Source organism: Manduca sexta, chromosome 2 (genome assembly GCF_014839805.1).
Source record: "Manduca sexta isolate Smith_Timp_Sample1 chromosome 2, JHU_Msex_v1.0, whole genome shotgun sequence".
In the NCBI taxonomy this organism is placed as follows: domain Eukaryota; kingdom Metazoa; phylum Arthropoda; class Insecta; order Lepidoptera; family Sphingidae; genus Manduca; species Manduca sexta.
In genome coordinates, this window is record NC_051116.1 from 7,615,104 (window position 1) to 7,640,455 (window position 25,352).

At 34.8% G+C, this 25,352-nt stretch overlaps 1 protein-coding gene across 1 annotated transcript; it reads left to right on the forward strand.

The window, feature by feature from the left end:
• The first annotated feature begins 1,193 nt into the window (after positions 1–1,193).
• LOC115451637 lies at positions 1,194–25,161 on the forward strand. The gene is made up of 3 exons (XM_037438245.1): positions 1,194–1,435; positions 19,252–20,499; positions 24,747–25,161. Exons 2-3 carry the CDS (start codon positions 19,255–19,257, stop codon positions 24,951–24,953), a joined length of 1,452 nt encoding a protein of 483 aa, XP_037294142.1. The 5' UTR covers positions 1,194–1,435; positions 19,252–19,254; the 3' UTR covers positions 24,954–25,161.
• The last annotated feature ends 191 nt before the right edge of the window (positions 25,162–25,352 follow it).

Genomic DNA, 25,352 nt, shown 5'->3' on the forward strand with positions numbered 1-25,352 from the left:
TAAAAAGTGAAATTTCTTCCCAAGCGATTGTGATCGGGCAACGTTCCCTCCATTGTCTCGCGGCCAAGTGCGAACTGTCGTTTCCTACGTAAATATACGGACATACATTTTAAATAATGATTATGTATTGACTTCTCGGATGTAATTGATGTAACGGCAAAAGAAAACCTTCATGCACAAGCTTTTCGAATGCATATTGTTAATTATTGCTTTAGCGATAAAATAACCTTCTGAGCTGAAGCATTCTCTATCACTTTCGAAGATATTCAAAGTATTTACTTGCAATTAGCTAGAGTAAAGAAAGGAAGTGCTTGAGGCATGTGTAGACTGAAGATGCGCTTTTATACGCATAGCTACTCTATTCGTTCTTAAGGGAATATGCAGAAGTGTACAGCATCTGACAATAATAAACTCCCCTAGCCGCATTTTGGCCACGACGACCAATCTTAACGAAGAACAACCGGGTAAGTAGGAGATATTATAGTACACAAGTGTAAAAAGGAAATATTTTTACATAGTTACATAAAAAAATACAAAAGCCGATTTTCATAATTATCTGATTCTTATTAGCTAAGTACCAACATGATTTGATACAAAAATCTAATAGGCATAAATCTATAATCTGTGCTGTATAAATAATTTAGAATTTAGAATTACGTAATAACAAAGGATAACGTTTTCGCGGGAATTAGTAATCGCCGCAAATCATAACGTTCAATCATTTCAACACAATTTAAAGGCAAGGGTAATAAATCGTACAGCCAAGCACAATCACTTGGTAAATATTTTAAGCTGTTCAATATTCTTACTTCATAATGGGGACACTAATTAGAGTCGTATATCGGGGTCTTTGCATCATAAATCATTGAAACTAATTTACTCGCAACATTAGCTTCCGAAATCATCTTCAGTACACAGACATTATGCCACCAACATTCACTTTTTATGTCATTTATATAATTCCATGCAAGTTGCAACTTACACAGAATACGACATGAATTTGTTTGTACGTTAATACGATTGAATTTAAATCAGTCTACATAGTTGTAAATTGTGACCACCATTTTATTACCATAGTTTTCAAGAAAAACAAATATTTAATATCCATTGCTACTTTCCCAAATAACTGTAATTCTATAATGTCAAGGCGAAACAGAAATGGTTATTAAAGTGTTCGTTAGCGTCAACATTCAAATTTCGAACATCACGCATTCTACTCGCGTCCACCACCACGCTCAGTATAAACTGTTTATAACTAAAAACTCTAACGTGCAACCGGCCAGTCTTATTAAACAGGGAGGCCGAGTTTTTATTACGTAATATTAAAAAGTTTGTGTAAACAAAGCTTGTTTTATATATAGAACGATATGTGCATGTGTGATAAGAGTTAATTTAATTCATAACGATTTCCGAACGAACTGGATTTTTTAAATACGTGAGTTATTTTTTTTTTCTATTTCAAAGACAATCTTTATGCCAAATTTCCCGCCATTTAAACTGAAATAAGAATATAATATGGGATACTTATTATATTTAGTAGGATTAGGTACAGTATAAAGTTTTATGGCTTATCATTTTAAATGTTGTGGCTGCAATGTTTTTGCGAGTGCTTGATTTGATATAATAATACATGACTGACATAAGTTGTCTATGTTTTTTGTAAAGGTCATGCAAAACATCGCAAATTAAAAGTAATGTTTTTTTTTTCAAATTTGAAAGTTGGCTTTGACGTTATACACTCAGTATTTATACTTTATTACATTTTAAATATAAAAATAACGTATTAATAATGTAGTTGTAATGTTGGAGTGTTTTACGACTAATGCCTATTTGATATTGATAATTAGTTTTGACATTTTTATTCGGTATAATAGCATAGATAAAATTAAATCTAATTTAGATTACCTTGGACGTTGATACAATATCATTTTCAAATAAAATAAGTATGTATTGAATTGCAATCGTTGTCGCTGAGACTAATTATGATACGTAAATTGTATCTACCAGGTAGATTTTTTTAATTAGTTTTATTTATAAGTCACCTTAGTGCTTATTATTTATTTAAAATGTTTGAATATTTTATTTCTAAGGTTTAATCTTACAGATCGACTTCATGTAATCTAATTTGATTCGACATCATCAACCATGCTATACAAACTTATATGAAAAGTATGTAATCTTTATTGCGGTTTTACTAAATTTAATAATGTAATATGAAGACATATCAGATAGAGATGATTAACCGAGCTAACCTCAAACCACAATGTCAGCCCAATCCAGGTCAACTGCCCAAACTAATACATGGTCAATTAGATCCAATGATCGCACTGCCAAGGTCGCGGAAGGCGTTGAAATAAGGAAACGATTGCAAATAGACAAATACCATCACGAATTTAGAGTTATTTATGTTATGCTTGAATTTTAATTGTTTATAAATCCCAACGTTGTGTACTTCATGCAGATAATAAACCAGAATGACATGACATTATTAGTCCATCTATGCATTTGTGGGAAACTGGCTAGATGAAATATTTATAAAAAGTGTTTTTAAATTTCGAACTACAAAATGGAATTTTTAAATGCTAGTGTTTCGTTTGTAACCGATTTACGAATGAGAATAATTGTAATTTGCTTTTAAAGTATTTCAATGATTTTATGCAAATATGGCCGTCCACTATAGGTTTTATATCTTTAATGGAGGTATTCTTTCGTAATGACCTTTAGCATTACGAAGGGTCAATATTTAAAATGCAGATAAGATCTTTACTACTTGGGAAATATTAATTTTATTGATTGGCATTTTCAAGCAAGTAGGCCATTGTATACATACTATATCAGAGAAATGGGTGTGCCATTGTCCACTAGAAGAAATAGGAACCACTCCCTCGCCACTCCCGAATAATATTTTCACACGTCCAAACGTGTGAAAATTTTTGGACCTTCCAAAAACTGCACACATAATTAAAGTATTATTAGTCCATTTAAAAGGCTTGCATATACCACGGAATTAAAGGCATTTCCAAAATAAAAAAAAATGTTTGTAGATCTTTGTGAAATTCGGCACATAAACCAAGTAGATTAAGATAAAGGTTTTTGTATAGATTTTTTATAAACTGGGAAAGGAACGAAATCGCAAACAAATACAATGCGAAAGTAATTTATGTTTAAGTTCTTAACATACCATCAAGAATATCTCATGGCGGCTACCATTAACTTACCAGGCCAATGTCCTGCGCAGGAGTCGGTCAAGTGTGGCGTCCACTCGCGCGTGAAAGTCAGAGAACGGAAATCTGATTGATCGGATATAACTGAACTTTAAAAAAAAATGTGTTCCTGACATATCACGGAAGGATGGGCAGCATAAATTATTAACCGACTGTGACTTATGTTAATATTTGTCGTGTTCACGGTGGTTACGACTTTGTCTGGTTTTTGTCACGAAGCAATACCGTTCTGAGATATAGAAGGAGTGTTACTTTCTGTATCTGCTTTGAAGCTGTATGCAGGTCTTATTTATTTAAAACATGAAAGGTTACTGCTATTTAAATATATTAGGTATAACATGTAATTGCTAAGAATAAGTAGAGTGGCATCCAGATAAATGATCATCTTTCGAAGTCAACACGTATGTCAGCCTGATCCAAATTGGATATATTTTTATTGCTTTGAATGACGAGCTTGCCGTTCGCCTGATGGTAAGCGATACGACCGCGATATACTCTAATCCCCGTACGCGAGACTGAACCAAATTTAATTTTATTAGCAACAATATTTTAATCGTAAGCTGTAAAACCTAAAAAATCATTCCACAATTGCAAAAACAATTTCCACACAATCCAAACAAGTTTCACACCGATTTCTTCATTTAGGGACATTAACTGTATATACGAAATTTATGTTAATGCAAAACCATCCAAGGTCCACCACTTTCTATGGATATTCCTTGGACCTCGAGTGTAGACATAGATATATAGATCAATAACCCGTTTTTACGATAAGTGCATACTAAACTAGTTTACGGCTTTAATCACAGAAGATTCCTTTGTAATATTCCTGTAATATATACTGTCCCACTGCTGGGCATTGACCTCCTCTACGACTGAGAGGGTTTAGGCCTTAGTCCAACACACGGGACTAATGTGGATTGCCAAAGTCAACATACACTCAAAATTCTTATAGAGAACTTCTTAGGTATGCAGCTTTCCTAATGACGTTTTCCTTGTCCGTTAACGCAAGCAATAATTCACAAAGAATAATTACATAACCTTAGAAAAGTCAAAGGTGCATGCTCTTGGGTTTTGAACCTGCGGACATTCGTGTGGGCAGTTTGTGTTACTCCCAACTAAGCTATCGCCGGCTAAGCGGAGGGTATTTTGGTACTATACAATTCTGACTGTGTACTTACCTGGGGTAAAAACTCTCAAAATAAACGTCTTGACTGTTGAAATTTACGTTATAAAAATATCCTATATAATACGCAAGAATTTGGTCTATCCGCCTACGAAATTTCATCAGAATCCGCTCAGCAATTTCCGATTTTACGTCATAAAAAATCTTCGCAAATTATCGCATTTTAAAATTCTTCTTCTTCAGCCTATAGATCCTATCAAAGTCTTGCAATACACTCCAGATTGTTCTGTCCAGTTCAGTCCTCATCCAGATTCCCGCCACGTGGACCAGGTCATCGGTCCATCTCATTTAAGGCTAATTTTAAGATTAGTAAGATATTAATAACTGGCACATATTTTCATTAAAATACTAGCTGACCCGACGTTGTCCCGTCTTAACTATGAATTTGCAGCGCGCATGCTGCAATCGCTGAAACTTTTCTTAAATTTTCTAACGTTCCGCTCGACTTCCTTAATTTTTTTCCTTTCATAAGATCCTTCTCCTGACAATAACAAACACAACAAAAAAAAAGTGAAATCGGTCCAGCCGTTCACGCGTGAACGCGTGACCAAGGGAGATAGGGATTCATTTTTATATATGATGTACAGAAACTATCAAAATTGAAATTATTATATCGGTTCAAGACGGCCTGGTTACTGCATTAGGCTTCAGGGCCGTTATGGCCAATAAGAATTAACAATAGATTCATTTACTACATTTAATTTTGACAATAATTATAAACATAGCGAATAACACAAAAAGAAGGCTTTTTGCGAAATCAGTAATAAAATTGATTAATAAATGAAGTAGCAATTCATATTTTAAATATCGCAATATGTGCATGAAGAGTGTAGCGCGCTTTTTCTTTTGTGCGCATTAATGCCTGATGACGTTACTAGATATCATTGCGTCTCTTTTTTGTATTTTGCCATCTAACCCTTCCATCAGATTTATTTTTGAATTTTGACCGAATTTTGATCGTGCTTTTTCTTTTAGATTTCTTTTTATACGTGCACGCGTGATGCCACTGCACCTGATGGTAAGTGAAGTGGACACAATAGAATGTCGACTGACGAAATATTTTGACCGTCAGCAGTCGACACAATTATACCGGATGGAATCGGATATACACAGGCTGAACCCGGAACGCGACACACTTACGTGGGCCACTATGGCGGGTTTTTACTCTTTGTATACGGTGGTCGTTATCCGGGCGGATATAAAATATATCCTACTACCAGCAAGATTTTAAATGGCGTAAATCATAGATGACAGGCGGCGATAGCCTAGTTGGGTGTGGAACGGACTGCCAAGACGAATATCCGCAGGTTAAAATCCCAAGGGTACACACCTCTGACTTTTCTAAAATCATGTGTGTATTCTTTGTGAATTTATCGTTCGCTTTAACGGTGAAGGAAAACATCGCGAGGAAACCTGCACATCTGAGAAGTTCTCTGTAGGAATTTCGAAGGTGTGTGAGGTCTACCAATCCGCACTAGGCCAGCGTGGTGGAAGTTAAGGCCTAATCCCTCTCAGTAGTAGAGGAGGCCCGTGCTCAGCAGTGGGCAAGTATATAATACAGGGCTGATATTAAATCATTGATGAATCTAAAAAAATATGAATAATCTGAATTACATCCCAAAATCCATGTAAATAATTGATGGTTATATATAATACTTATATTACGCGTGTATTCGTTAATTATTATTGTCCGTAGTCTTATAGTATTATTTTTTGTCTTCTCTATATTCTGTGAACGGAAATGTAACCTATAAATACCACTGCAAAATATAATAAGGCCAGCAACAAACTTATATACAAAATTGATAAAATATTTATTAATTATGTGTAATATATTAGAATTTTAAGTACCAGTAAATTATGTTAATTGATAATGATCAATGCCACATTAGTTTAAACGCCGGAAAATCAATCTTAATTATTATAAAAGAGATTTCATTTTTGTTTCTTATGATGAATTCAAACCTACGGAACCGATTTTGAAATTTCTTTCACTAATAGGTTGCTACATTCATCTTGAATTCTATAAAGGCTAATTTTATCCAGGAAATAAAGTTTTACACAGGCGGACCGAGGGCAAAAGTTAGTAGAGAACGCAGCGGGAGTATAGTATGAAGCTTCAAATGAGTATTAGTTTCCATTAAGATTGTAATAACTTGATTATCAAAGTAATATAAGTACACTCAGTAACTAAAAAACACAAAAAACAGAATTTCAAGTTACCTATATACCTTCAGTTTAATCGATTTTTATCTTTATTAGGTACGTTAAGTGAATTTTCAATGGTCAAATAAAAAATATTTATCAAATAAATTAAAGCTTGGCTTTTTTTATTGCTTTAAATGATGAGACGAACTTGCCGATCGCGTGATGGTAAGCGATACGACCGCCCATAAACAGAAGAAACACCAACACCTTGAATTACAAAGTATTCTTTGGTATTCCACTGCGCTCGTCTGAATATAAAAGTGAACAACTTTATTCATAGAAATGTCATTTTTAATTTGTTCATGTTGCATATATTCTATGAATAAATTTTAACTGACGTTTGAAAAAACAGCCTTACATGTTTAAGCCCATATTTATTTGAACGAAAAGAAATACTAAATACACAAAGTGTGTCGTCGATTTAAGGTTTTGGATACTTAAAGCTATTTTGTAGTCAACTATACATTTGATATATCGCAACAAAAAACAACATTTAATACAACAAAGAACGCACAAGATACAATCAAACAGAAACCGCAGACAAAAAAATATTATAAAAAGTCATCAATAAAACTATGTCGCAAATTCTTTGGAACAATGACAAAGTAAAAAATATATTTGACACATACGTTATGTAATAAGTATTGCATAATAAAATCTCAGAACATTATCCTCATTTAGCTCTACTATTAAATTATACAGGGTTATTTTGACATTGCGTTAAAATAAAACCACATACTTATCTTCTTAAAAATAACCTTACAATGAGTTACACGAATCGTAGATGTAAAATAAAAAGTGTACGTTTTGAACAAAATATTAAGTAATTAGGTATAATTTTACATATCCTAATGCCACATACTCTAAGAGAATTCGTCACAACGACATCACACTTTCAAACAGAAATATATTTACGGACACATCATATTCGCACCAAACTACAAAATTAGAAAAATATCAGAACTGTAAAACAAGGATTTTAGGACTATATCAATTTCAATGACAAGTAACCACAACTTATAAATGAAATAAGTAAAATTATTTGTTGTTCAAGTGAATAAATAGGTTATAACAGTGACGTTTTGGTTGTCATTTTAGTTCAGATTTTGAACAAATATTTTATATGGACGTTCGTGTCAATAGAATATATGTCAATGTTCTACAATATTTATCATAATATTTTCAAAGTGATAACTGATAAGATTTATCTGTTATTAATTATGACAGTCAAAGATAAAATCTTGACACACGTCAAAATTACGTAACAATGGACATCCTTGCATTCTCGGTACAAGGCGAACCAAATGTCGAACAATTAACAATTATTGTTTAATTGGGATAAGCAATTAAAATACATGGGAGTCGTGAGCCTACCAAAATGTTAATAATGGTATCTTCTATAAATTTATCGTAGTATCTCGTGTCCTTGTTTTTACGGTAATTGTCAGTTAAAATGGCCGACATAACGAATTAATCACGGTAACAAATTTCAATAGAGCTACTCACGTCTCTTTTTTAAAAACATGAAGATTGCTAAAGCACAAGGCTGAATTAGCCTTAAGGCAAATTAAGCTACTGCTTAAGGGCTCGGTTTCATTCAGGGACCTTCCATCCCAATACAAGAAGCAAATAATTTATTTTATGATTTGCATTCAAAATATTTTGCTGGTAGTAGGATATATCTTATATCCTACCTTACACAAGGTGTAAAACCCGCCAGAGTGGCTTACGTAAGTATGACGTGTTATGTTTCTATAAAATCAGGGACTACATTTTCGCCTTGAATGTTAAGATATGAGGAAACCGATGTTTCTTCAGAAAAGGCACTTTCATACACAATTAAAGCATTTTTTATATTTAAATGTCAACGGCTGGAATACCCCAGTGCAGGAAAATATATTTCTTTAGAAAGGTTAAAGAAATAGACCTCTTTGATATTAAACTTCCGTTTAGCCTGTGAGGAAGTTAATTAAGAATTTTATTTTCGAGGAAAAATGTAGAGTGAGTAAAATAATAATATGAATAATTTTGAGTAATTAATTCGGTGCCTCAGCAAATAGCAATTTTTTTTATTAAAGTATATTAAATACCTGAGAATTCACTATAGGAATTTTAAGGGTATGTGAAGTCTACCAATCCGCACTAGGCCAGCGTGGCAGAATAAGGCCTAATCTCTCTCAGTAGTAGAGGGGGCCCGTGCAGCAGCGGCATATAAACAGGGCTTGTATTATAATTAGTATATATACTTATAAAAATAAATATGTGTATAAAAATAAATGAGTTTTTGGACGAATCCCACAAATTAGCAACTTTCAAATAGGTCGTTATTTTATTAAGAGATTATATATATTTTTTGGTGCTTCTTTTCGCTTAACATCAGTTAGTGAAGCGACATTGCCGATCTCCGATAAAAAAAAAAAAACAATAGTTGGGTCATTAAAAAAAACTAAAAATCGGCACTAGGATAAATTTAGGACCAGCCCAGGATGACACGTTACGGACCACGTTGTATAAATAATAGCACCTTAACTATTAAAGGTTCGCCATCCTTCCTCTAAATTGTTCATCATTAATATCAGAGAGTCTTATGCCTCTAACAGTATATTTAACTGCACATGCGAGAATATAAAGCAAGTGAAAACAATACCGGAAGTGATTCGCACACGATGCTATTACGTCACGTCCAGTTATGTAATGACTGCACGCAGAACGTAACCGCCATATTGGTTTGACATTGTATTTTATCAGATTTTTAGATAACAGGGTTGTAAGATTTTGAAGCGGACATTGGGAAGATAGTCATACAAAAATGTTGCGCATGTGATGTTTATTCAGTCTACCGTGAAATGGCAAAACACCAATGTAAAATACTTCATATTTTTTCATATCATGATTTGCACGTTTTAATGCGAATCTTAGCATATTTTCTGTAAATGTTATTTTTGTATTAATATCTAAAGACGCTGTGACATCTTGTCACACGGACATTTCAAATAAGACAGCGACTTGTTACCAAATGGTAATAACTTTTGGAGCAAAATTTAACCCTGATGTCCAGTCTATAACTATATAGTTTAATGTGTTTGTTAGATAACAATCTTATTCTTACATCTCGCTGTTCTACAATGCGGAGTCGACGTCACAATTGCTTATAAAAACTTGTTGTTTTATAAGTTAGTTAATTGGTATAAAAGAAACATCGAATCATAATAACTAACTACGAGTATACTGTTTAATGTCTAATGTTTTGAATTCATTTCGTTCATATAGGCGGACAAATACGGCGAGGGATTTTGTTTTATAATATATATTTTTTACCCTTTAAGAGGAACAATTCCACCATACCTAATTGTAGCGTAACTTCAACCGTTTACCCAGCGCACATAACGGAAGCTTTCAAAAGGAATAAATTATCCCCGATTTTGCAACATTTTTTATTGATGCTCCACTCCTATTGGTCTTAGCGTGATGTTATATAGCCTATAGCCTTCCTGGATAAATGGGCTATCTAACACTTAAATTATAATTTTCCAAGTCAAACAAGTGGGCCTGCGATAAGCGCTTTCAAACAAACAAACTCTTCAGCTTTATATAATAGTATTGATTATACAACTGCTACATACATAGCATCACACCTTTTCCTCTTTTCAGGGGTAGATAAAGGTAACACACCTGCATATCGTTGCTATATTAACTCCCGTGTATTAGAAGATCAGCTTATACCCATTAAAAGACTCCAGAAAATTCCAATAATTACCCAATCGGGAGTCGAACCTCATACCTCAGCTCCATAGTCGTGCACACAATGCCGAGTACATTGTTACAATTGCTGATTCAGCAAAAAGAGAATCAATTCATAGTTTACATTGTCTGCCAATCACACCACGATACCGGAATAACGACTTTGATTATTCACAATGCCTTTTGTTAGCATACATTATAATGAATAAAGGATATACTTCATTTAAGGCCTAAGACTTAGGAATTTAAGGCATAGGTGTTCAAGGTAAAGGTGAAATAAAATGTTTGATTTAAAATCATGCTTACCAAATTCTATAAACAATTGTTATCTATGACGTAGCCATTTTGAAACATATTAGGAGATACCTAATTTTAGGCTAGCAGATAATGCATAAGTATAGCGTTATTTACCGAAGGGCTCAAACAATGGACAAAAAAATAGAATTCTATACTAGGCATCATGCAATTCTGAGGTGGTCACGGCCCAACCGGCGACCTGCCTATAGCTGAATCTATTATTTCGACCGCAATGTGTGACAGAAGGGTTAGAAGTGATCGTAATAGTTGTATAATTTAACTATATACTGACCAATAAGGTATCCCATCAATTTATAACATAACCTCAAATAAATTTTAGGCGCGAAATTCAAATTTGGAACCGTGAAATTCCGACAGTTAAAACCAAGGTTTCACTGCAGATGTCACAATAGCACAAGAACAATTGCAGTTTTGCTCATTCGCAATGCATTCGCCATTTAAAAATCCTCAAAACACCTCATTAAAAGCAGCTTCAAGGTACAAAGGGTGTAGAAACAGACGTTAAGCGTGGGTCTTATAAATAACTAAACACGAATCGTGCCCGCTCACTTCTAAAGGACAATGCTAAATGTCTCGCAAATACCTTACTGCATTCTGAAATCTCGGGCTCCTCTCAAATTTATTGTACCTAAGTTTAATTCTCAACTCTGCCTACATATATACTCCCGTAATAGAAACTCGAATCATATATATCTGTATAACTACAGCCTAGTTTTAACTCAAATACAAAAAAAGCATGTTACTGGCTGTATCTGGGTTTGTTTTTGGGTATCGCAACCCGCAGTTAACACCGAAATTTGCGAATTGGATACTGGAATCCGAAGATTACCGACTGGGCCCTGGAGGAAAATTGGGACGGGATAGCTGGGAAGGAAGTGTGTGGGAAGGATAAGGAAACCTCTTAGGATGGGAGAAGGGGAGGAAATGTACGCGAGCCCTTATTGGCCTCAATGTTAATTGAGAATAATGAGGTATACCCACTTTACTGTGTGCCTGGGCAGCGACAAATATCCCCCCGTGCATGGGCCTGCATTCGAATTGCCTCAGAGAGAAGTATCTAGGGGTTAGATTAACTGTTTTCAGATCTCATATCGATATGGCGAGCCGAAATAAGTCCTCTACTACTATGGAAATTAAGTTAATCATGGAGTAAATTACAAGACGCTTTAACACACTTCACATGCCTTCAAACCTCTCACGAATTTAGATTCAGGTTTCTTTGAAATAACTTCACTGTTAATTTGAAAGATAAGCATCAAACGCATATATAGACTTGATATATATTAGATTCCCATCAAGCACTCTCAGTTCATTCGTCGCGATAGTTTTTCTTAAACAGACATGGTAAAGTGATCCAACTGCACCTGATGGTAAGCGGAATGAGGTCCAATACAATATCAACTGACGAGAGATTACCCCTTAGCAACCAACACAATTATGCCGGCCTGTTGGAACCGGATATATACAGGCTGGGGCCTTATTCTCTATCCCGCACGTTTTTTCAACAGTGCGTAACAAGCACGTAACACAACGCGTCATGTTTAGGACTATAGAAATTTGGCTTACAGAATACCATTCCACGCACATCTCTCGAAGATAACATGACACGGCCGCGTTACGCGTTTACACTATCATACAGAATAAGGGTCCTGATCCCGGAACGCAACACACTTTTTTTATATTCAGCTTCACAATTAACTTAGCAATAATTAGCACACGTCTTCAAAAGTCAAATGTTTCTCCAATCATATTGCAGCGTACCTACGAATTCCATAATTCAGGATCTAATAAGCGTTCGTGTCATTAGGTCAGACAATTAAACCGGTTTTCCATACAGTAGCATTGCAAAATTAATCTTGGATATTCGCTTGATATTCGTAATGCTTTTGCTATTTGCATGTTAGCGAAATCACATAAGGTACTTATATGAAATTATTATCGGCATTTAAAGCAGCACCTAGATATTTAAATTACTGAGATGAAGGGGTTAACCAACATTTTTAATAAGTAAAGTATCTACTCTTGGCTTGTAAACTGCAAATTGTACAGCATTTTGGGTTCTCTAATGCGTGGGTCTTAAAGCATTTTGTCTTTCATACCACCCTATTCTTACGCCACTAGCAGTTACTCATATGAAGTCCAGTTATATCCCTGACTACAATTTTCCAAACCAAAATAAAACTCTATTAGCTATAGGCCTTTTAATGATTAAATTAGTGAGAATTATTTTGAATACGTAATACTTAGTAGGTATACCTATATAATGTAACGGAGACCAACATGCATAGTATATAATTTGACAAGTGACAGAATAGAGTTGCGATCACAAAAAAAATTAAGTACATACAAATACATACAAATAATAATAATATCAGCCCTATATTACATACCGTCCTACTGTTGAGCACGGGCCTCCTCTACTACTGAGAGGGATTAGTTCTTAGTCCACCACGCTGGCCTAGTACAGTTTGGTAAACTTCACACACCCTCAAAATTCCTATAGAGAACTCAGCTAATCAGGTTTCCTCACGATGTTTCCCTTCACCGTTAAAGCAAGCGATAGTTCACAAAGAATACACACATAACTTTTAGAAAACTCAGAGGTGTGTGCCCTTGGGTTTTGAACCTGCAGACATTCGTCTCGGCAGTCCGTTCCACGACCGAATAGGCTATCGCGGCTATCATGTATGGCACCTTTTATTACTCTGTTATATCCACCAAATATTTTTATATATCATATTGCATACAGCTATCATAAAAATAATGACCAAAAACAAAACTAATTTAACAACAAAAGCAATATGACCTTAACAGCGTAATCAGTAACGGTCCAGCAAAAAGCTTATTGAAAGTGGCAACGTGGGAACCATTGTGCCAACTATCAACTTGTGTTCGGTTTTGTACAGCCTTGAGAAAAGTTTTTGACTTGTGAGAAAATAAAAACAAAGATGGCGACTTGGAACGCGCGAGTGACAGTTACGAAGGCTTATGTAAAATCGCTTGCGTAATACAATAGGTAACAAATGAATAAAAATATTAATTAATCACACACTCCGCCTTTTATTCCTAACGGGCTAGGCAGAGGCACAAATGTATCCCGTCCCATTATTATAGGGAAGCGTATCGCCATATCGGACATAAACACCAGACTCTGAGCTGATTAGAAAAACCCGATACCCTTTTGCCTTGCCAAGGTCTCGAACCCAAGACCTCGTTCAGTCATACAGTAATAAACTGCTATGGAGGGAAGTGGACAACTAATATTTCCAACTCCTCCCTATCTTTCTATTTCATCAATTTCGTTGCGGGATAATGACATATTAGTTTTCCCTGAGACTCGCCGAGCTTCACCGCTCGGTGTCAAAATGCATGCCACTGCTGGTCCTGGCTTACAGGAGTTGTAGTGGTGGTGAGGGCGGGAAAGTCTCTAGAAATTTTATTTATTAATCACTCGGGTGATTTTAATAGCACTGATTAAAATTGAAAAATTCGACCAATTGTAAACTGTAAAAGTCATGGTCTAAAAATCTACCTCGGTGGCGTTGTAAAGCGTGCGCGATAGGTCACAGCTCTGACGTCCTGAGTTAGCCAAGGGATATTGGGTTTCTAATCAATATCATCCCGGAGTCTAGAATTCGTAACCAATATAGCCACAAGCTCGCCACTATCACATCATGGGGTGGATGGCGGAAATTGGGTGATAGGGCCTGGTTGCGCTTCTGTTTACCCCTGCAGATATAAATCCATGATGATTGGTTTTATTTATTTTTAAAAAAAAAATCTACCTGATTATTTCAGGGGTGTCAAATGTCTCGAGTGAAACCAAGACGGTCTTATTTGGTCACAATCGGGAGTAACCCTAGTTAGCATATTTAATAATCCTGATGAAAAGTTTACTAAAGAAGTAATTTCTAATTCCCATGAGATTGCAGTTTCAACATGCATACTAAATGCTGGCAAGAAAACTGGTGCCGCGACACATTGCATCGTGTGGTACGTTCAACCTTGTGATTAATACTTTATCGTTCGTACATTATGCGACGATCATTTCTTTTGTGACAGTTTTGTTATTTTAACCGACTTCAAAACAGGTTTCAATTCAACGTGTACGTATTTTTTAACGTTTGGAAGAAGAATTTGGAAGAGTTTTTATTTATTTGAGAGAATATATTTCTAGAATGCTCCGATATATTTTATAAAAATTCGGTTTGGTTTTGAGGTTAAAATAACTGGAATAAGTATACCATCCAAGTAAACGAAATTGCGAATTTTGCTGTCCTGTGACTTTTTCTGTATCTGGAGAACGAACGTTGCCCATGGACGTTGTCAGTGCTACACCTAGGCCCTGGCAAACCCTACACTAAAATAAACTTCAAAAGGTATAATTAGACTAGTTGACCCGACAGACGTTGTCCCGTCTTAACTATGAATTTGCAGCGCGCATTATGTCAATCGCTGAAATTAACTTTTCTTAAATTTTCTAACGTTCCGCTCAACTTCCTTAATTTTTTCTTTCATAAGATCCTTCTCCTGACAATAACAAACACAACAAAAAAAATAGTGAAATCGGTCCAGCCGTTCACGCGTGATGGTGTGACCAAAGGAAATAGGGATTCATTTTTATATATATAGATTTTAGATAAATAAAAAATAATATTTCGATTAAATTGAATACACAAGCATTTAAAAATTTTGTACTTGTTCATCTGCTTTTGTAGCTGATCATACCCTCCTTCGTTTATGATTTTGATGCTGAAATGCTTTCCTAACAATAAACCAACACAAACATCAGCTAATAGTATTTATTCATGAAGTCACACCAGAGAGTTTTAGGCGACGTGGGAAGAATCAATTATAGATGTCCGCGCGGGCGAAGCCGCGGGCAAGAATACGTCATAAAAATACTCCAACACTAAACCCTTGTTATAAAACACTAGGTTCAGCCAGTAGCTCGCTTTGCGCAAAAAAGATGAGAAGTAAATGTCCCGCTTTATATTTTCCCGGAATAAAAAGCCTATACCGCTGAGGAATAATGTGGCCACGAATAAGTAAACCAAAATCGGTTCAGTAGGTCCAGAGATTACCCCCTACAAACTAACTAATAAAGTCGCAAACTTTTTCTCTTAATATTAGTATAGACCTCGACCGCCATAAATGTCCGCTAAAATTATTTATTTATTTATTACACTTTATATACAAAGAGTATAAAGGTGGACTTAATGCCGAAGGCTACCAGTCAACCTTCAGGTGGTGCAGACTAAAGAGGTAGGTGTACACAACGAGAGAAGGAAGTGGAGAGAACATTAACAAAGAAGACTGGAATCAATTAAAAATATAAAATATACGTCATATAAATATACTCACATACATAAAATTACCATATATTGGAATATGTAATAAGTAATTATTGTGTCGTGGGCGGTCAAGGCATAGTCAGTCTAGAGACAGGAACTGTACTATTTAATACATGCGGATTTTAAGACCTATTCATTATTATACTCTTACATAGATATAGATCGGATGAATAAGAGGATCGGTTCTCTTCAGTTGTATTTTAAACTCATAAATATAAATGCAAAAACTTGTAAAGATGTTTGTAAGTTAGAATTAACAGAAAACATTCTGAACATATTTAGGTGAAATTCGGAGCATAGGTCGTCCATATCACAGATTAACATGTAAGTTACTTTTTCGCATTTTATCGCAGCTTTTTTTACTACAATTTCTCCCGATGTTTGCGCACACACTTGTGCACTATAATATCGGCCGCCGTGGCCAAAACTCGGCTAGGATAGGACTCAATCAATAACGATTATCTAAATATAACATGTTATATCACTTATTCGTAATTCTTTTTCTAAAGATATTTAATGTGTAGACACGGAACATCTAAGATTTTAATATAATATGTAAAGATTCAAAGAGCATTGGTTAAACGCTTCTCAACACCTGCTATTTCTAATCTAGAAATTCTTATTAGTTTAGGTCGCATATTCCCTGTATGCTTTAGGCTATCCCAAAGAAGAGTTTTCGAGGCGAAGTCGCGAGCTAAAACTAGTAAGATGAAACGTTACAATCTATTCCTGACAAGTCATGAAAAAAAGGTTTCTAATTAATATTAATTTAAATCTGGATTCAAACCCGCTTTCGAACGGCTCCGGGAATCGTTTATCGCGCAACACATAAGGCGTGACGTACGGACGGACATGGAAACCCGTAATGCGCCGCCAGTGAAAGTGCATGGTCATTGCGCCCATTGGCAGTTAGTGGCAGAAGTGTTTGGTTTTATCTTATTAATAAGTGCTTTGTTAAATAGTTTTTTTTGTGCTACTATAAAAAAAAACATAAAAATAATAAATAAATAAAACAAGAATCTTTTGTTAGTGAAAATATTAATTAATTATACATACATAACAAATTCAAACATGCACTGACTTGCTAATTATCCCTATTTAATTTAATTTAATTGACAATGCAATACAAATACAAAATACTAAGTATAGTATTTTATTTTTAGTTCTTCCTTCCCTGTAAACCATTCAAAAGAAGAATTTATAATGAAACTATATATTTTCCCAGGATAGTAGCCTACCTTCCCAGGATCTTAAACTATCTCCATACCAAATTTCATAAAAATCCGTTCGGTACATTTTGAGAAAATCAATAACATACAGACAGACAGAAAGAGAACTTTGTTTTATAAAAGGTATAGACAGATTAGTCTTGCGTTTTCTCTTATACGTTTTTGTTTCTCAAAAAATATGTAGAAATCCCCAGTACTATACATAAGAAACAATATTGCCATAAATAACAAATAATTAGCTTTTGTGCTCGAGTGTACCGCGTAATAAACGGAATGAATTGAATAATGGTGTGTAAGTGTTATTTAATTTATATAACACAATGATTTGCGCTTTGCAATGTGACCATAGAGTACACTTTTAATATTAACATATTCTTACGAACTGCGATTTCTTTTGACCTCTATGGGTACTTAGGGTAATTGTTTGATAATCGATAGTTGGTAGTGTAGTTGGGCTGTTAATCGTGAAGTTCTAGGTTCGTTTCCAGGAGGAATAAAAATTTGTGAGGTTTTTGTTTGAAAATAGGCATAGTTGGAATTCAGGCTCGATATGGCAATAGGCTTCCATATTGATTTTACTTTGTAGTTTAGTGCGAATGTGCCGTGCGCGTGAGTGTATTTCTAATTGTAAGTGTGATGATGCTGGAACAAATTATATTAGAGTAATAAGAGGCATTAGGGCGCGAAATATAATTACTGTTTTTGATTTTTATTTCGATCGTAACTTTTCTTTATTACATCTACGGTTCGAGTAATTGTAAACTCTTATTTCCGAGAAGGAAAGTATGTAGTTCCATTTAGTAACACAATGTCCATGTCCTTTATGTTCTTTCATATAATATATACCTTAGATGTTTATATTACATAGATACGTTGTCCGAGCTCAATACTGGCAAGACGAAAGCAAGGTAAATGCCCGACATTCACTTAGTGAACCTCCAACCACTGTCGCGACTAGTCGGCTTACTAATTTTTGTATTTTTATAAATAAAATGCCTTCCTGTGTTTTAGACGATGTACAAATTATACTACAACTGTGAATGAAAAAAATATTTCATTTCATGCGTTAGTAATAAGTATACACTATTTAACTTATTTTTTAACTAATAAATGCATTTTATTCGACTGTCATGGCGACGGGGCGGTCGACGTTCGGGCCCACTCGGGACAACTCGGGCCGTATCATCGGAGCTGCTAGGGCTGTGACTATAGTAAATACTGCGCTGTTTTTATGTGCAATTTTGTTAGTCTATGACGCGTCTATTTGTAAAACATCATTGATCTATACAGTAAAAGTAACTGATAGCTACTGCGTACTTAGGACACCTTTCCTACCGCTTGCACAATATACTCATTAGGTACATCTGAAAATAGAGAAAGTTTATGTCGTAACATCTAATTCGTCGACTAATGATGACAGAATGGTTCACGCGACTTTCTTGACCTACTGTTTACTATTAAAGATAACATCAATGTTACTTAATGACGAGGTAATGTATATACCAAAACATGGCATAATTAAGTACGTGATAAGAAAAATAATAAATTTTACATAAAGGGGGATTGTTCAAAACCCAAGGGCGCGCACCTCAAGTTTTCTACAGTTATGTGTGTATTGGTTGTGAATGATCGCTTGCTTTATCGGTGAAGGTAACTATCATAAGGAAACCTGCATAATTTTGAAATTTCTGTAATAATTTTGAGAGTATGTTAAGTAGAGAAAGCCCGTGCCACTCCACTACTAATAGGGATTAGGCCTTAGTCCTCCATTCTAGCCTAGTGCGGATTGGTAGACTTTACACACCCTCAAAATTCCTATAGAGAACTTCGAACGTATGCCGGTTTCTTCACGATGTTTTCCTTCACTATTAAAGCGAGCGATAGTTCACAAAGAATACACACATAAATTTACTATATTGCTATTTAAACAAATTCAAACCCTTCGTCTAATTGCTTTGTCAAGAAATAACTTTACCTCTTTTATTTTACAGACGATGGCAAACTTCAAAACGAAGACCACAATCCTTCTCCTAATCTTCCAAGTGGCGATCTCAAAACCCGACAAAAACACATCCAGACCAGTCTACGAGGTCATAGAACCACCCAGAACAGACGAGAAGAAGCCGCCAAACACACCAGGGTTACCATACGGCAACCCGCTCGCTGGTAACTCGTTACAGAATGCTAAACTTCACGCACAGAACCAGCAAGCTATGTTCAATGCTGAAAGGGTAAGGCAGCATCGAGCCCAACTCCAGAGGTGGACAAAAGCTCCTCAACAAGTCGACAGTTACATGAAGGCATACCATGAATCACAGGAAAGCCATCAACTAGCTTTAGAACAAGAGCAGGCTAAATTAAAAGACAAGAAATCAAGCAACAAGCGGCAAGAGAATTTGAAGCACAGTAAGGGTCCAGATCCAATGAAAATCACTAAAGAGGACGCGGTGACGAAAGCTGAGATTGTACGAAACCATAGGTCTTACGGGTCTGTTGAATACCAACAGTATTTGGACCCGAGAAGGTATAAGACTGTCTTTGTGTCACCAGGTTCGACGTATGACCAAGGAGTTTCTATTAAACCAAATGGGTTAACGTATTTAGAGACAACGGAACCTACGAAATTATACACAGAAGCAATTGCAAGCAAAACTCAATACCTTTATCCAAAACAATACTCTGAAATGCACAATTACCAATCCTCGAATGACATAGCCGCATTAAATGCGTTACTAACTAAAACTCCACAAGAACAACTCACAGAATTCAAAGCAATGTTACAAACAAACTCACAGACCAAGGATTCTTCAGAGACACCCATAGATTACTACTTCTACTTAAAAGGCCATAAAGATAATCAAAATTTGGAACATTACGCTGAAGTGCCTACTTATGCTACGTACACAAGAGAACCAGAAGTTAAAGATCACACTCCAATAACAGAAGCTATAGATGATATTGAGGATCCGAGCAAGCATACAACGATCACCTACAGTGTCCCTACCGCTCAAACCTTTGTAAGCAGTACAGGAAACTATTTCACCGCAGGACAATCTATTGAACCAGAATTAAATCAACCAAAGCCGACATACCAAGCATTGGTATATGAAAATCCTCTACACATATCCCCTACTAAAGGAGAGGCAAAAGAAGTGTTTTTGCATCAAACCGCGCAACCAACAGGAGTGCAGCATTTAAACGAAAATGGCGTAGGAGTTTCGGCATACAGCGATGATGATGTAAGTATACAAGGGAGGGCACGTAGATCAACATTAGACACGGAACCGTTCATTACAAAGACTGATTATAATAACACAGTAAATGAGACAATGCCCACGCCAGAGGAGTGGAAAGGCCGTCGAAATTTGCACAAACGGCGGCCTTATTATGACGATTACGAAATTGACATGCCTAATGGACATAATCATGATTATCCTTATTATGATTATGATGATGATGATTATGATTCCATGGACACTGATGATACTGATGAAAGTTTAAATTACAAACAGCCGTATTTACCTCCACGTAGGATTAAAGGCGACGATTTACAACCAAGTTATTCCAAAAACAATTATAAGTTATATAACTTCTGGAACGATCCCCCAAGGTTTGCTTCTACTGTGAAAGACCTGTCGACTTCCTACGGGGTACCTTATAACTTGTACAGTCCTGAGCCATCTAATGAATATCCCGAACACTTTAGTAACCATGGTAGTCATTCTGAACCGATCTACGTTTTTACTGAGAGTCAACTCAAGCGACTGATAGGTCATCATAACTTGAACATCCAACATTTAGACGTGTTCCAGTTAGGTCATGAGAAGAAAAAGCCCCACCGCCCCAGAAAGCATAGACGGCGACCCCATCACATACCCAAAAACCTTAAGAAAAATCTTTTTAAAATACATAAATTAACTGGTCTATGAACGCCATATTTAGTTTCATAAAATAATTTATTCCCAATACAGTAATAATTGATTTTAATAATTGGTACAATAACCACTGTGTGGTAGAAAATGGTTGACGGTTTTTGGTATGTTTTCTTTTTTCTAATGTATTTGACATTGGCAAAGACATCTATTACGATGGAGCCACAATCTAAAAAATGAATTAAATAATATATTGATCCTTCAATATCGAATATTTTGCCTATTATACAAAGTTTCACGAGTAAGTCGTTGCCTAATTCTAATTATCACTACTGCCCACAATAAATAACCTAGAAATCAACATTAATTTATAAAGAATTGATATTAAATTACGCTGGCCACACTAACTACAAACCACAGAACATTAGCATATTCCTGCCTTTCTCCTTTATTATTTAAACATATTTATATCTAGTGTATAATATAGATAAGATTAAATTATTCTATTATTAACTTATTTTTGTATTTTATTATTATTATTACTTGGTTATATAACTTAGTATACAGGGTCATTTTAACATTGCGTTAAACTGCCGTCTACATTCTACAACTACCTTTGTTAACATTGTGCCAAAAAGCATCCATAAATAACGAATATATTCTCGAAAAATCCCAATTTTACTTTTCTGATTTTTTATCATTTATGTAGTTTAGTTGGAATATGTCGAGTGCGTGAGTGTTTCTGACTGATAGTGTGTTCTTTTTATTTACTTTTTTACATCTTACTTTTTAAGTAACTTATTGTAAAGTTATTTTCAAGATAAGTATGTAGTTTAATTAGTGATGCAATGTAAAAATTATACCTATAATCTATTACATTAGTACTACTATAAGAAATAACATACAATATGCATTGCGATCAAATCATTCTACTACAAAATAGAACAGTATTGTATAACACGCGGTATTTAAAAGTAAAACTTGTCAAAACAAATGTAACAAGTCGTGGTGTAAATACGTTAAAAAACTAACACCTACATGCCAACATACACGCACATACTTAGTTTAACTACAAGTCTCATTTATTCGGTACGTAACGGCTTGGCTGTAATCTGGCATTATAATGTAATAAAATAAAATATTTTATTTATCTCGTAGGCGAACAAAGTTGCATTTATGATACGTCAAAACAATGTATAAGAATAATTATGATTATTTCTAAATAACAATTAAAATGACTCATATATAATTGGATATTGCATTGCTTCAGTCCATGGTAGGCAGATGCTTACCATCAGGCGAACTGCTTGCTCGTTTACCTACTAAGGCAATAAAACAAAATTCAAGCATTCTTTAAAAAGTATAAATAGGTTGTTTTTGTATTTAGTTATTTCCAAAAAAATCAAACATTCTTTCAAAAAAGGTGTAAAAAGATATTGTTTGTTTATTTAGTTATTTCCATTCTAAAACTTGGTATCTATGGAAATAAATCAGAGATGGTATTTACACGTTAAGTCATAGTTGTATACCTGATGGGCTTCGAGCCAGAATTACAACATTGTAGAATCTTGTTTAGCTTGACAACGGTAGTAGAATTATTAACGACTGATCCTACGAAACCCGTGTATGGCCGAATTTGGAAAATCGAAGTTGTTTTCTGTTAAGTATGCAATACGGGACACGAGTGAAACAAACGCTGGCTCGTAACGCACTAATTTATTAGCCCATCGACAAGGGCGTGTACGCAGCACGCTATACTTATAACTACATAATATATAACATTTTCAAATATGTAGCAAGGCAAAGGAACCCTTGAAGACTCACCTAATTTTAAAATCAGCATAATATAATTTCACGTAATAAACACTGTTAAATTGCAGTATATCACACACACAACATCACGCATTTATCCCCAAAGGGGTATGCGAAGGCGCAACCAGGTTACCCACACTTCGCCAAGTGTGTTCCGTCCCATGATATTGTGATAGGGTGCGAGCCTATCGCCATATCGGGCACACATTTCAGACTCCAGGTTAATACTGAGCAGAAAAACCCAAATATCACTTTGCCCGACCCGGGATTCGAACCAGGACCTCAGAGCGCTGTCGTACCGCGCATGCAGTACAACTACGCCACCAAGGCAGTCGCAAGGCAGTATATCGTAGCATATTATAAAGCATAGTTTGTTTTTTAATATAACAAAAAAAAGGAAAATGGGCCTTGTTAGGAACTAGGGTTTTTCGGTCACACTACCTTACGCTATTTATTTAACTTAGATATATTTATTTTCTTAAATTTAGATACAAAGATAACATTGTATGAATAAGTAAAAAATACAATAATACATGTATATCAAAATATGATTTATTATTCTTTGGGTAATAATAAATATACATGCAACCTAGACATAATTCGACAAAATTATAGCACACTTAATCGTAATAACACATTACAGCATAATTGTTTGCCTTGGAATACAGTTTTTGAGACAGTATGGTAATAATGAAACGTTTCGTTAACATCAGCGCGTATGAATTTGTCATAAAAATACGTCTTAAAATGCTATATATGTATTTAGTATTATCCAATATTATATTCTAATAAGTACACTTTTTTGCAGTAAATAATCTAACAGAATACAAATTATTTGAAAAAATATATAAAAGTTAGATCATTAAAATCACGGTTATAGTGTAACGGAACAACATTTTCTTTCATAAAAGAAACTCATAAGTTGACATACAAGTTAAATACTGTTTATATAAAATCTAGCAATTTGATTAATTTTACAAATTCATACAACTCAAAACATATCGAACATACTCCCATATTAGCATAATATTTTTATTAACAGAAAAACTTTTATATGATAAAGAATTATTTATATGGTTTGTCTGCCGACTGTATTTTCAAAGTTTACGATAATAACAGAGTGATCTTTTACATGAAAAAGAATAATTTTAATGGTTTTTTTGCTGACTGTATTTTCAAAGTGTACAATAATAACAGAGTGTTGAAAACACTCATAATAAACCATTAAACGCACGATTCGAAACTCCAGCTGCTCATGTAACTAGACACCAGGGCTACCGTATGTCAAACATGCTTTATACAAATCCATACAAAACACGTGTTGGGTCCACAAGTGCGATATGCCAACACGTTTTAGTGCATAGTTTTTAGTACTATATGATACCACTTTCTCTATACTGTACTGTATAGTCAATGGATTAGCGTATCGACACTTAAACGGCGATATCTATGCGACAAATATACCGAAAATTAGTTATATAAATATTTTGAGTCGCCAATTTTTTTTGCGTCATTTGATCTAGGTTTTGTGAGTCTAGGACTATTTTAATATCATTAAACTTTATCTTTATAAAATAAAAAGTTTAATTTTTATGAATTTTCATTTTAAAATCAAATCTATAAAGCACTCTACTCAAAAATGTATCGATTGTCGCTTAGATATGATTGCCGTTCAAGCGTCGATATATTACCTCTATGTCTGCAATCTACTACCTTTACAGTCTTTTTCCGTATTATTCCTAATAAATTACTCTCTGACCATTTAATTTCCAATCATACTCACCTTTTTTCATATTCTACAGCTCCAGTACGCAGCTAACTACGAATTTGGCTACCGAGTCCGCGACCACCACACCGGCAATGATTTTGGGCACAGCGAATTGACAAAAGACGGGAAGACCCACGGGCATTACCATGTCTTACTCCCCGATGGCAGGATGCAGAAGGTCAAGTACTCTGCCGGTCCCTCAGGATTCCATGCGGACATATCTTACGACCATTTGGTGTGAAGTCATAATGCCAGTGTGTTGACTATTTTATTTCGGCTGTTATTTATTTATTTGTACAAAAAAGGACGTTTTGCGTGCAATTATTAATTTAAATTTTAATTTGAACTGTAAATAGATATATTTCCTATTTAAATTAAGATAGTTTGTACATAAGTGTAATTAGTGTAAGGTGAAATGAAACAAAAAACGAATAAATTATTTATTGGAAGCAGGTTTCATTTTAATCACGCACAATTATTACATTAAGATGTAAAATACACGTATTAAACGTAACTAAAACAAAAATAATATAATAATTACAAATATAAATAAAACCTAACCTACTCCGTATTAATTTTGGCGCCAAACCGTGTCTATGGTTGACCGCACATGTCACCGCGCGAAATAGAAATGGCTTCT